We start from the raw sequence: 12293 nt of genomic DNA, 5'->3' as shown, positions 1-12293 counted from the left end.
GGCTTTAGGTATTCTATACACAACACAGCTTCCTGTTTCCTTTGCGGATAATAACAAAAAGGAAAGAGAGTGGAGCGGGTTTGAGACAGGAGAGATAAACACGTCCACCTCTGATCCCTCTGGTGTCTTTCACAATGGCTCGTATGCCCTCAGGTAATCAACAGGCACAGACTGAGTGGCCAGGGCACATGACCTGCCCCAAAAGTGACAGTCAGGTTCCCCTTCCTCAGCTGTGAGTGACACTGCAGCCAGAGACCTTAGTCTGGGCTCGGAGTGCTCACCTGCAGTCTCCTGTCGATAACAAGATGCTCCAGATATTTAACCAGGGCTTTAGGGTATTTCTTAAGGCAACTAATAATGTCATCCGGATTAAAACGAGTCTGCTGCTGCTCGTCCAAAGGTCTCTTGGTGAAAACTTGAACTCCAATCTGCAGAAAGAGCAGCAATTCAGTTTTCTTCATCCCTCCTTCAGTCATGTAACATTCACGCTTTGGCTAAAATCATGCAGAATATGCTGAGGTATTAAGCAGGGGCAGCTTCTCATGTGTCACACTTATCTCAAAAATTTGGAAGAAAACAGTCTAGCAAGAAGTCCTGAGAAAGACCAACCAGAGGGCACAATGCAGGCAGGAATGAGGCTGGCACTTTTGCTGGGATTCTTCTAGAATGACTGGAAACTACAGAATGGAGCAGTCCCTGGTAACAGACCGTGACAGCCACACAACAAACACTAGTGTTGTTAGGATTATCCTACCAAGACTGCCCCTTGCAAAGCTTAAGGGAGAGAACCACGAAGCAGGAAAGCGCAGTGTGCTCTTGGCTCTCTGAACACGTTGTCTGGCTAGTGGATCATTTACTGCACTTGGCTAGTCTGCCATCTGAGTCCGTGGTACCTGAATGGCTTCCAGGCTGCCTTTCCATGTCTGCCATGAGGAGCACCCTGGATCAATTCTGCCTTCTGAGGAAATACTAAGAAGGCCACTACACCTTGTCGGGCTCCCCTGTGCACTTACATGTGCAAGTATTATTGCATGCCCACAAGTTTACATGCACACATACCCACATACCCCGTGAACCCCAAACACAAGAAATGCAACACAGCTACAAGTCTGGATTTGTGTCTTAGCTCTGCTTGCCTACATGACCTTGAAAAGGTCTGTTATTTGTTTGTTTTTCCTTTTATTTTCTGTCTTGTTTCTTTGTTTGTTTTCTTATTGTTGTTACTGTTGTTTGGTTAGTTGGTTTTTCAAGTCAGGGTTTCTCTGTGTAACAGCCCTGGCCATCCTAGAACTTGCTCTGTAGACCAGACTGGCCTTGAACTTGCAGAAATCCACCTGCTTCTGCCTCTTGAGTGCTGGGATTAAAGATGTGCACCACCATTACCTGGAAAAAAGGTCTGTTAACCCCATTTGTGAACCATGCCCTTCAAGAGATGACAGCGGCCATGTGGTAGGCCACCGTGTGGCACACAGACTGTGTGTTTGGCTGTGACTGACCAGTAAGTGGAAAGGACCTAATCCTTTCAATGACATTGCATTCACACCACAGGAGCATGTGCTGGTGTTCTGTAGGCATGTGTAGAGGTAAAGGAGGAGTGGAATAAAAAATACGCAAGGAGGGGCCAGTGAGCTGGCTCAGCAGGTAAAGTTACTTGCTGCCAAATTGAATGTCTGGATTCAATCCCTGGGACATGCATGGTGGAAGGTGAGAGCTTCAGCTGTCCTCTGATCATCATACATACAGTATGGCACATATATGTACATGTGTGTGCACAAATAAATAAATGTAAATTTAAAAATGTTTCAGGATGGATGGAATAAGGGCTCTGACCTGGTTCAGGAAATAGCATGGACAGCAGAGGAGTCTGCCCTGCCCTGCTTTGAATGTCTCTGATCTTGTCTCTCCAAGCAAGTCAAGGAAATGGGTCTGTTACACTTGCTGCCTTTGTGGGAGTGACCTGTGGGGCCTCATTAAGGTTTGTGTCCTTCTGTCCTGAGCATGCTGCCTGGCTTAGAGCAGTGGTTCTCAACCTGTGGGCCACAACCCAGGGGTCACATGTCAGATATGTACATTATGATTATAACAGTAGCAAAATTACAGTCATTAAGTAGCAACAAAACAATTTAGTGGCTGGGAGTCAGCACACCATGAGAAACTGTGTTAAAGGGTCAAAGCGTAAGGAAGGTTGAGAACTACTGCTCTACAGCCAAGAGCCAAGAGTTGCTCTTTCACTATTGTCCTATTTCAGCCTCCAAGACAAGCCAGGTGATGTTCAGGCCACTTCACACCTCCACGTCCACAGTCTCTAAGCAGGAGTGATGGAAACAGAAGAGGATGATGCTCTTCCTGATGTGGCCCACACTGGGGCTACTTCTTGCAAAGGACCAGGCTGTGCAGGGTAACAACTTGCCCCCATCCCAGAAAACAAAGTGCAGACTTCTGTTTCCCAGGAAGTGAAGAGGGAACTGTAGTGTTTTCAAACACTGGGGACATGCGCAGGCTAGTCTGCTTACACTTCTAAGGGAGACCTCTGCAGAACGAGGGTTCTATGGGACCTCAGTAGCAGCAGACTGTGGCATTTGCTCATGCTCAAAGGGAGGGATTAAAAGGGGAACAAAGTAAACAGGGGAGAATGAGTCTAGCTTTTTTTCCCTTTTCCACCTAAAGTTGACGAGGCATCTGGTGTCTTATACCAGCCATTCTGAAGAGAATGCATTTATGAAACACAAACCTCCTCACTTTTCTGCAACAGCCAGTCAGCATGGGTCCACACCAGCTCTTGGTCTAAGCAGTAAGTAAGAAAATCAACGATGTATTCATACAGGTCTGAGCGTGTGGAATCCTGGATGTCCCCATTCACAATGTTCACCCATAACTGAAAAAAAAATAAAAAGCAAGAGAATATAAATCCAGAATGTTATATATCTTGTAGAATTATCTTGGAAAAACTTTGTTCTCTTACTCTCTTAAGACTTTTAAAAGACACAGGATGAGGTATCCCTCACATGAAAATCTAGAATCTGAACATCAGTAAGCATGTTGACAGTGCAGCCTGAATTTCAAGGCTGCAGACTGGGTGGTTGGCTGGAGTGGCTCTCGCTGCCCAGGCATTACTTCAAAGTCTAAAACAATTCTGGTCCTTAGCATTTTGAATAAAGGGTGCCCCCACCTATAGTACAGAAAGCTGTAAATTTTTAGTTAAGTTTTAGGTTTTGTTTTGAGAAATAAATCTGAACATCCAAATGTGCTAAAATCTTTTTGTGATGATGTGAGATGATACTAAAAGTGAAAAATTCCACACCATCAAACTTGGTTTTGAGCACAACTTATAAAAAGTATTGTATAATTACTTTCATGCTATTTGTATAAGACACAAGTGAAATTTAGTTTAGGCTCAGGTCTTTGGTCCAAGACATTTCATTTTGTACATGCAAATACTACAAAATCTAAAATAATCTGTAATTCAAAATGGTGGTGACACTCCCCATGAAAATTGATTAGGATGCTTAATGTGCATTAGTTTTTTTCAGTCCTGAATTCAGTTATTAAATAACTGAATCAAAGGTCCACTGAAAAGCATTGATTTTTTTTATGGAACTTTCACCACTTATGAATATTTACTCCATATTATTCAAGTATGCAAATCTTTCTCTACAGCTATGCTAACATCATCATAACACACGTGCAGTAATTCTAAAGATGCTGCTACCATGTCTTAAAAATAAACGTTCTGTCTGTAATATCCAAATCTGCTCTTGGCCTTTGAGGCATGTGTTGATGGAAACTCATTTTCCTGTTCTCTTCGCACTGTAGTTATGTTATTGTGATATGTTAGCAAAGTAGCCGCAGACAGATTCACGAAGGCATGGTCAAAGTCAGGGAGCCCACGTTACACGAGCTCACGAGGAAACTAGCACCCAATGCAATCTGAGGCCTAACAGGGCAGACCAGAGCACATATCCCCAGGGTGTGAGAAGATGCTCTGTAAAGATCAATGGAAAGCTGTAAGGTGCAAGCCAAGAGGCAAGGCTAACAAATCGATGCCATTCAACTTAGACCCAGCATCCCTGCTGGCCTTCACACCACAGCTCCTCCACAGAGCAGGGGCATGAACTTGACCAGCTGTGGTTCTGTACTGATGCTGTGAGGGAAGCAATTGCCCAGTTCACTGGCAATGGTTGCTGTTATTAACAGTGGAAATCATAAATGCAACTGTTACTTGCTGCCTTAATTTTCTAAGGTGATGTCATATGCCTACTGGCTCAGCAAAACTATCACATTTTTAAGCTGATTTCATAAAAGTCATGAAAAGCAGGGGATATTAGTTAGGAAGAGCAGGGAGGGGGTGGGCAGGGAGAAGTTAGATATGGATTACTAAAATACAGTTAGAGAAATAATCCTTAGTGTTCTGTGCTCAGTGGGGTGAACAGAAGCACTGTTTATAGACGAGCTCCAAGTTTCCCACTGCAGAGAGATGGGGAACCACTAAGAAGGTGGGGACACCAGTGACATGACTAGGTCACCTTCCACTGCAAGCACATGACTAGTAGTACCCAGAATCCAAGAAATATGTGCATTACTATGTGATAATTTTCTAAATACACACTGATGTGTATGAATGTGTCTGTGTGTGCATATGCCACATGTGTGCAGGGCCCACAGAGGCCAGAAGCGGGGGAGGGGGGGCCAGTCCCTAGGATCTGGAGTTAGGAGGTTGTGAGCCACCCAACACAGAAGCTAAAATGGACTCCAGAAGAACAGCAGCCGCTCTTAGCTGCTGAGCCACCTCTCCAGGCCCCCTTTTCATTGTTTAAAAGGAAATCAGCCTTTTTTCATTTCTTCAATTTCACAAACTCAAGCTTGGTAATGTTCATTAAGGAGATTTAGAAATATCACTTTTTGGTCTTTTTGTCAGGAACAAGTACAGAGACTTGCAGTCAACACTTCCCAAGGAGTTCACTTTTGAAAACACTATTATTTTTGTTCTCTGTAAAAAGACCAGATCAGGCAAAAGTGGTTTCTATTGATGGATAGGTTTTCAAAAAGTAACACAAAATTAAAGGTTATTGGCCTTTTAATAACACTAAAGTGTTTGTGTGTGTGTGTGTGTAAATGTGGAAGCCCCGTGTGCCTCGGTATGCATATGGAGGTCTGAGAACAACTTGCCAAAGCTGTTCTCCTGACACCAAGGGTTCTGAGGCTCAGACTCAGGGTGTCAAGCCCTGGACAGCAGGTGCTCTTACCCACTCAGACTGTTCTGAACTCACCTGGACAGCAGGTGCCCTTAGCCACTCAGACCTTTCTGAACTCACCTGGACAGCAGGTGCTCTTACCCACTCAGACCTTTCTGAACTCACCTGGACAGCAGAGGCGTCTTGTTTATTGTAATGATACAGCAGTCCTAGGGCAAAGTACCTGGAAAGGGAAAGGATGGGAAGGATAAGCAAGAACCTGGCACAGTCTGGGTGGGACATGCACAGCTCATGCTCTGCCCATGGGCTTCTTCCCATTCAGCAGGTGACCCCCGGGGAGGTCCAGTCCTTCCTTTAGAGAGCCACATCTCAAGACATTCAAGTGTCAGCTGGAACCTACTCTTTGAAATCTCTAGGAACATTAGGTGACTTGGTGACTTTTTACAGACACAACATCCTGAGTCACTGCCACCAGGTGTCAGTGTGCACTCTGGATCTGAAACCAAACAGGCTGAGGAGCACTAATCTGAAACGTGAAATCTGCAACATGCCAAAACATGAAACTTTAAAGGCAAACTCGATGAATAAAAAGCTTAGGGTATTTTCTTTTTCGTGTGTGTGTGTGTGGGGGGTGTGTGTGTGTGCGCGTGCACGCGCGTGCGCGTTATCCCAAGTGTAGTCTGCATGTGTTTGGGGGCATGTTCCTATGGAAGGAGGCCAAGCCTTGCGTTCAGCCGTCTTCCTCTATCGCTCTCCACTCTTTTCGTGAAGTCTCTCACTGAACCTGGAGCCCAGCAGTTTGCATAGTCTAAGAGCCAGCAGGTCCCAGGCAGGCTGCCACACGTGCCCAGCTTTTATGTGGCTTCTGGAGTCTAAGTTCTAGTCATGCTTATACAGCAAATGCCTTATCCACGGGCCCTCTCCCCAGCCTGTTTCAGGTCTTGAAGCATATTAGATCTTAGGGTTTCAGATTAGGAAACTGCTAAAGAATACAAATAAAAAAAAATTCCAAAATCTGAAAAACTCTGAATTTGGAAACTTTTCTGTCCAGGCATTTTGGTTAAGAGATATGCAACCTCCAACCACCATTCCATGTGTTCACTGCAAGCTATGGAACGAGCTAACACTGCCAGGGAAGCCCATGCCACCTCAGCCATCAAATGGGATCTGGCATGGCGGTCGCACATCTTCACGAGTTCTTTTTCATTTTAAATTCTAAACAAAAGTCACATGAGGCCTGGAGAGATGGCGAGGCTCTTAAGCAGAGGACCCAAGTTCAGTTCCCAGCAGTATGTCGGGCAGTTCACAAAGCCTGCTAATTCCAGCTCCAAGGGACTAACGCCCTCTTCTAGCTTCTGTGGGCACCTGCACTTATATGCACAAAGCCACACAGAGACATGTACGTATACAAAAAATGAAAATAATCTTTTTAAAAAATCACATATAGAAACCCCAAGGAGCTGCCAGCCATAAGCAAGCTGGCCACTGTGGGTTCACTGGCCATGGATTTAGGGCTGCCTACTAACTGTTAGGCATAATAAAGGCAGTTCAAACCATGATCAACAAGATCAAGAAGGCTCAGCTATTTATTTAGGTACCTAGCTAACCAATTTGGTCATGAGTGACTCAATTGCACTAATCCTACCAAGTATGCACTTCTTCTAAGGGTGGGTCCTAGTCTGACAACAGGACATTCTGAATGGCTGCATTTACTAACAAAGCTCATGGTAATTCACATTGTACTCTCCAACATGAACAAGCACAAGAGTGAAGTCCTTCAAGGCCCCTCAGACCAGGAGAACATCGTCATCCAAGGACCGTTTGATGCCTGGTGTCACAATGACTTCTTGGTGGTTGCTGCCTGGACCCTTGAGAATCCAAACACAATGTTGGCTGAGTCAGTCTCACAGCATCCCCTTGAGGGGCCTCATGGGGTGCCAGAGGGCTGGAGAGGAAGGCTCACCACGTGGGGCTGAGAATACTCACTTTTTGTGCTTCTCCAGCCAGGCTGCACTGTCCGTCAGCAGGCAGAAGTTCTCAGTGACCAAGAGGTCCAGGAGGCTGTCGTGGTCAGCCTCTGCATACAGCTTGAGCAGGGCCGTGTCTATGTCTTCCTTGTAGCCATTTGCTACCTCTGTGCAGCGGACTTCATTCAGGTAGCTCATGAGGAAGCGCTTGCACTTGGCCATCTTCTCCTGGTCGCCTTGGGTCAGCTGGTTCAGGTCTGCATACTCATGAAGAGGAGGGTGAGACCGGGTGAAGGAAGAGGAGGTGGGCAACAGGAAGGGGTAGAGAGAGATCAGCTCCCGGACATCCAGCTGGCTGCTTCTGCAATTACAGGGTCAAACTAAATGAAGCAAAGAGAGAGAGAGAGTACACATAGGCACACACACAACACTGGAGGGCAGTGCCTGTCGGCACATGTCAATGAGGACGAGTGTGTCCAAGTGATCACCCTAAGTTGCTAGTGCCAGTGAAACAGTACCAAACCTGATTCCAAAGAGTAGAGACAAGGGTGAGGGACATATACAGATGACCGGGGATCGCAACATCAAGACACCTGAGCTGTGAGGAAAACCCAATGAGCCCTGGGATTCCTTGAGCAAGAAAGACCCATCCAAAAGCAATGTGGCATCAATCTGAGCCAGGACAGGGTCATGGACCTTCAGAAACCAGTAACTTCCTGATACTAAATTCCAAAAGGTTGCTCAGTGGTGCTTAAATAAGGGTCTTTATCCTAACCTGGTTTGTGCTACTACTATCCAGTCAGTAGGATCCAGGGCTGAGCACCCTACAATGTACCAGACAGCCCTGCCCCGACACACCCACTCAGGAACACGCTGGTGTGAGAAAAGGACAGACACGAGGGCAGGTGTTAATACAAAAGTGTGCTTCCTACACACGTGGGTCAGGAAGACCCAGAGCCAGAGAAGGGGAAAGAAGACAAACAGAGGAAATGAATGCCTGTGAGGGCCCACAGGAGAGCTCCACAGCTACAGGACCCATCAGAACGACAGACGGTTGTCCTCCTAAAGACAAACTCACTTCCCGAGTGGGCTAACTGGGTACATAACATTTTGAAAGTCTATAGGATAATTTAAAAGTTTTTATAGGCCGGGCAGTAGCAGCATACACCTTTAATCCCAGCACTCAGGAGGCAGAGCCATGCAGATCTATGTGAGTTCAAGGCCAGCCTGGTCTACAGAGTGAGTTCCAGTCAGAGCTACACAGAAAAACCCTGTTTCAAAAAACCAAAAAACAACAACAAAAATGTTTTATAGGTTTTTCCAGAAGCCCTTGCTTTCTCTAAACTTAGCTTCTAGTGAAACCTCTGGAAAGGAGGCAAGAATAAATGCTCCTCAGAATCCACTTTAGCAATCCCACACCAGAACCCTGCTGTCCTGGCTCAGGAGCCCTGCCACCTTCATGGACTCTCCTCAGCCTGCCAACTCAGGAAATGGGACAGTGGGCCTTATAAGGCGGGTGCTGGAGCCCAGGAACCACCCTGGAAGGTGTGAACTACCACAAACAGCCCTTCCCCTTCCTACCTGCATCTCCATCTGGCCGAGTCACAATTCCCCCCTTGAAATCACACAGATGATGGAGGTTCCCAGCAGAGGGGACACCGAGTGACAGTCCTGCTACCAACACTTCAAATTACCTGAAGAGCTCCTTGGCTTCCAGGAACTGGAGTTGTGCAAACTGTATAAAGCCTGCCTGCTGCAGAATCCTCCTGTACATTACCTGTAAGGAAACACGGACCAATTATCTCCTTAAAACCATCACCGAAGGGCTAGGCTGCATTTGTCAGCCACAACCCAATTTACCTGATTCCACAGAGATAACACGTTACTAGCTAGAGAAAAAATAAAATGTACTTGAATATATGGACTTATCTGTCAGTAGTGAAAAGGCACTGGTTCCAGGGCCCCAGAGATACCAACACATGCTCAAGTCCCTCATATATAACAGCATTGTACCCCATAGAATCTATGCACATCATCCTACATGCTTTATAAGTCATGTCTAGATTACCTGTAATACCGAGCAAGTTGTAAATCCAATATAAACAGTTCTTATACTATATAGTTTAGGGTAGCATACCCAAGAAAACAGTCTGTACATCTTCAGTACAAATGCAAATCTTTCCTTCCTATGGTACTTGAGGGGGGAGCCCAGAGCCTTGTGCGTGCACGGAAGTGCTCTACTGAGCATGGGACTGCAGATACACACACACACACACACACACACACACACACACACACACACACACACACACACACACACACGGCTGTTTGCATAGCTCAGGGAAAATAACACCCACATAACAAGAGAGTTGAATTTGCTGCAATACAGGGAGAAGGCAGGGATCAGATGCAGGCTGGGGAGCAAGAGAACTCATGCGATTTCATCGGGTATTGGCTATGCACCTTTGCTCTTGTCACAAAGGGCAGAGGAGAAAAAGCAAAATTCCAGACACAGAACATTGAAAACTTCCATACGGAAATGCTATGTAATTTGAGTGCACTGCACATGGGATTGTACAAGGCCAGCACACCCCTTCACCAGCAACTGTGACACAATGCCATGGCTGCACACTGTCCATGCAGCTCCTCTTCTCTCAGCCACAGCCATGCCTGCCTGCACTGTGTGGAAGGGTAAGGTAACAAAAGTGCCAGCAGTCAGAGGTTTGTGCCTTTGTGTTTGCTGCCCCCTGCTGAATGCCAATAGGTCAGTGCCACTTCAGCAAGTTAGGAGCAGGGATGAGAACTTCTCAGTAACCATCTATATGACACAGGCTCTTCTCATTCACTGGCAGAAGCTACCCTTTGCTCTATGAGGCAGCTTACATCCAAACACATCCTTTCTGCCACAGCAATCAATCGTGGGTAGAATCTGACTGGCTGTAGTTTCTAAGCACTGTTAGTGATTGGTTCTCCTGATAATAGAATGTCTATACAACACTACGGTTTTGGGTTGTTTGTGGAGTTCTGTTGTTGCTCTTTCTGTAGCCCTGGGGATTGAACCTAAAGCCTCACCCATGCTAGGAAAGTGACATCACTTTTTACTTTGAGACAGGGTTACCCTAAATTTCCAGGCTGGCCTTGGACTCACTCTGTATCTCAGGCAAGCCTTGAACTTGAGGCTCCCTTAACTTAGGCTTCTAAGTAGCTAGCTTTACAGGTCTACGCCTCCAGGTTCAGCTAACATGTTTTAGCACTCTCAAGTAGGTAGAGTGCCCTGAATGACACATCTGATCAAGTAGGAATTTTAGGGAATGTGACTGATTTGGGGTGTATTCATATCAATAACATTTAAAGTTAATATTTCTTTAGTGTACTACGTGTTCTCTCCTGGCCATATGTAGTAATCTGTGCTTGTGATTCCTGTACTTGGAAGGCTAAGGTTTTCTGAGGAAAGGAAGTGACTGAGCTCCTGCAATGACAGGTATTTTATCTACATAGTGGGCAAAGCATTGCCTACAGATAGATGACAAAAGACCGACTCTTCAGGGGGACCCAACCTTTTGACATCGCAACGTGACAATATGTGGTCTACAAATGCACTGGATTGCATGTATCCTGGATGCATGTGCCCTGCCCCCACAGTCTACAGGGAGGACACACATGCAAATTAACTGAACCCCAACAAATTCAAACTCTAAAATCAGAGACCAGTGGCCTGATCTCACTCTGCCAGTGTATAAGGATCCCATTCATAACTGCTCTCAGAAGGTGACTGAAGAAGGGAGTTGATTCCAAATAAAGTCTAGTGTATCAAGTAAGAAACTGACAAGCTGACCTTCCCATGTTAGCTGTGCAATTGCAGGAGAGCTGTTCGTTGCTCTGCAACCTGCTTCCTTACCTACGGCAGGTGAGATGTGCTATAAAAACTACACAACGGGTACAAAAACTCCGCACACGGTCTTATGTAGAGTGAGCCCGATGCATGTGGTTAAAGCCGAATGCTTCCAACTTGTGGCTTGCAGGCATGCTTTCTTGGGACCAGTTAATTACCAACCTGAAATTTCTCTTTTGGAATGTTCCTCCGGGCTCCTTTTGCTAAAACCAAAGCCTCCTCCACTCTCCGGCTTGCTAAGAGATCCTGTATTTGTTTTTCCAGAGGTAATGGAACCAAGATGTAAACTCCTTTACTTGTGGCAACAATCACTCTTCCTGAGGGAAGAGAAAAAAAACATTATGTTGGAACGGGAAGAGTGTTGCCTCCCGCAATGCATTACTGCAATCCTCATGCTCAGCCCTTATCTGATCTGCTAATCACTCCCACCAGCTTCTCCAATATCATCCCAAACGAAATTACGGTATGATGCCTCCCTTTTCTTCCACCCACACTGACAACTGTTGGGAAGGGCAACTTTTAACGTCACATTGCTAAAGAATAAAATGTGCTCTTGATCCCTTTTTCTGTATGAAAGTGCCCATTGATTGAGAAACCCAGAGGAGACACGTGATACAGAGTCCAGCGGAGCTGTGGCGCTCCATCATGGAACACTACCAAACACTCACTGACAATCTTTTCCTTCCAGAGTTGGTTTACATAAGCCAAGATTGTAATGTAATACTTGGAACTGTGAGATGATCTTTCATGCTTCCCGTCCATCCATATACCACCTAGTCTTTCGGTTCACTTGCTGATTTCCCTACTATCCTGACAGCTCTCCTTGCCCATCACTGTCACCCTTGTACCCAAGACCCTCTACAGGAAGTCTGTGGAAGATCAAGACTGCAGACCAAGTCCTTCCACTGGGCTTTCAAATTAAACTCTGAACCTTCTCCTAGCTCAGTAGTCCCTGTTCACATGAAGTAGTTAACTGATTTCTTCTGGCTCTGTATCCCACCGAAAGTGGTTTTCCTTGTTTTCTGGCTGTCTACTTGGAACCACTCTTTCTAGGAGACTCTTTGCTCCCATAAAAGGTAGGCTACATGGCTTCCTCTACGTTAATAAGCCCCATGCAAGTGTGTACCAGTCAATGCAAAGTCCCACAACCTGAGCACACAGCCAGCCCCTGTATCTGCAAATTACATGGCCACGGCTTCTGAGTCTGCAGGTTCAACCCACTGGGGACTGAAAATATTTGGG

The 12293-nt window shown here is 45.9% G+C and overlaps 1 protein-coding gene across 4 annotated transcripts in view; it reads right to left on the bottom strand.

Annotated features, from left to right (window-relative positions):
* Positions 1–12293, bottom strand: part of Tgfbrap1 (transforming growth factor beta receptor associated protein 1) — a 53298-nt gene that overhangs the window by 7107 nt on the left and 33898 nt on the right. For all 4 annotated transcript variants that reach the window (XM_006986060.4, XM_076557333.1, XM_016004667.3 and 1 more), the window contains 6 exons: positions 11214–11368; positions 8854–8936; positions 7179–7520; positions 5358–5415; positions 2732–2875; positions 282–428 (listed from right to left, as the gene is read on the bottom strand). In XM_006986060.4, the coding sequence (XP_006986122.1) occupies positions 282–428; positions 2732–2875; positions 5358–5415; positions 7179–7520; positions 8854–8936; positions 11214–11368 (929 nt within the window). The remainder of the gene's footprint in view (positions 1–281; positions 429–2731; positions 2876–5357; positions 5416–7178; positions 7521–8853; positions 8937–11213; positions 11369–12293) is intronic.

Source organism: Peromyscus maniculatus, chromosome 21 (genome assembly GCF_049852395.1).
Source record: "Peromyscus maniculatus bairdii isolate BWxNUB_F1_BW_parent chromosome 21, HU_Pman_BW_mat_3.1, whole genome shotgun sequence".
NCBI lineage: Eukaryota > Metazoa > Chordata > Mammalia > Rodentia > Cricetidae > Peromyscus > Peromyscus maniculatus.
This window is presented reverse-complemented; position numbering and strand designations above follow the sequence as displayed.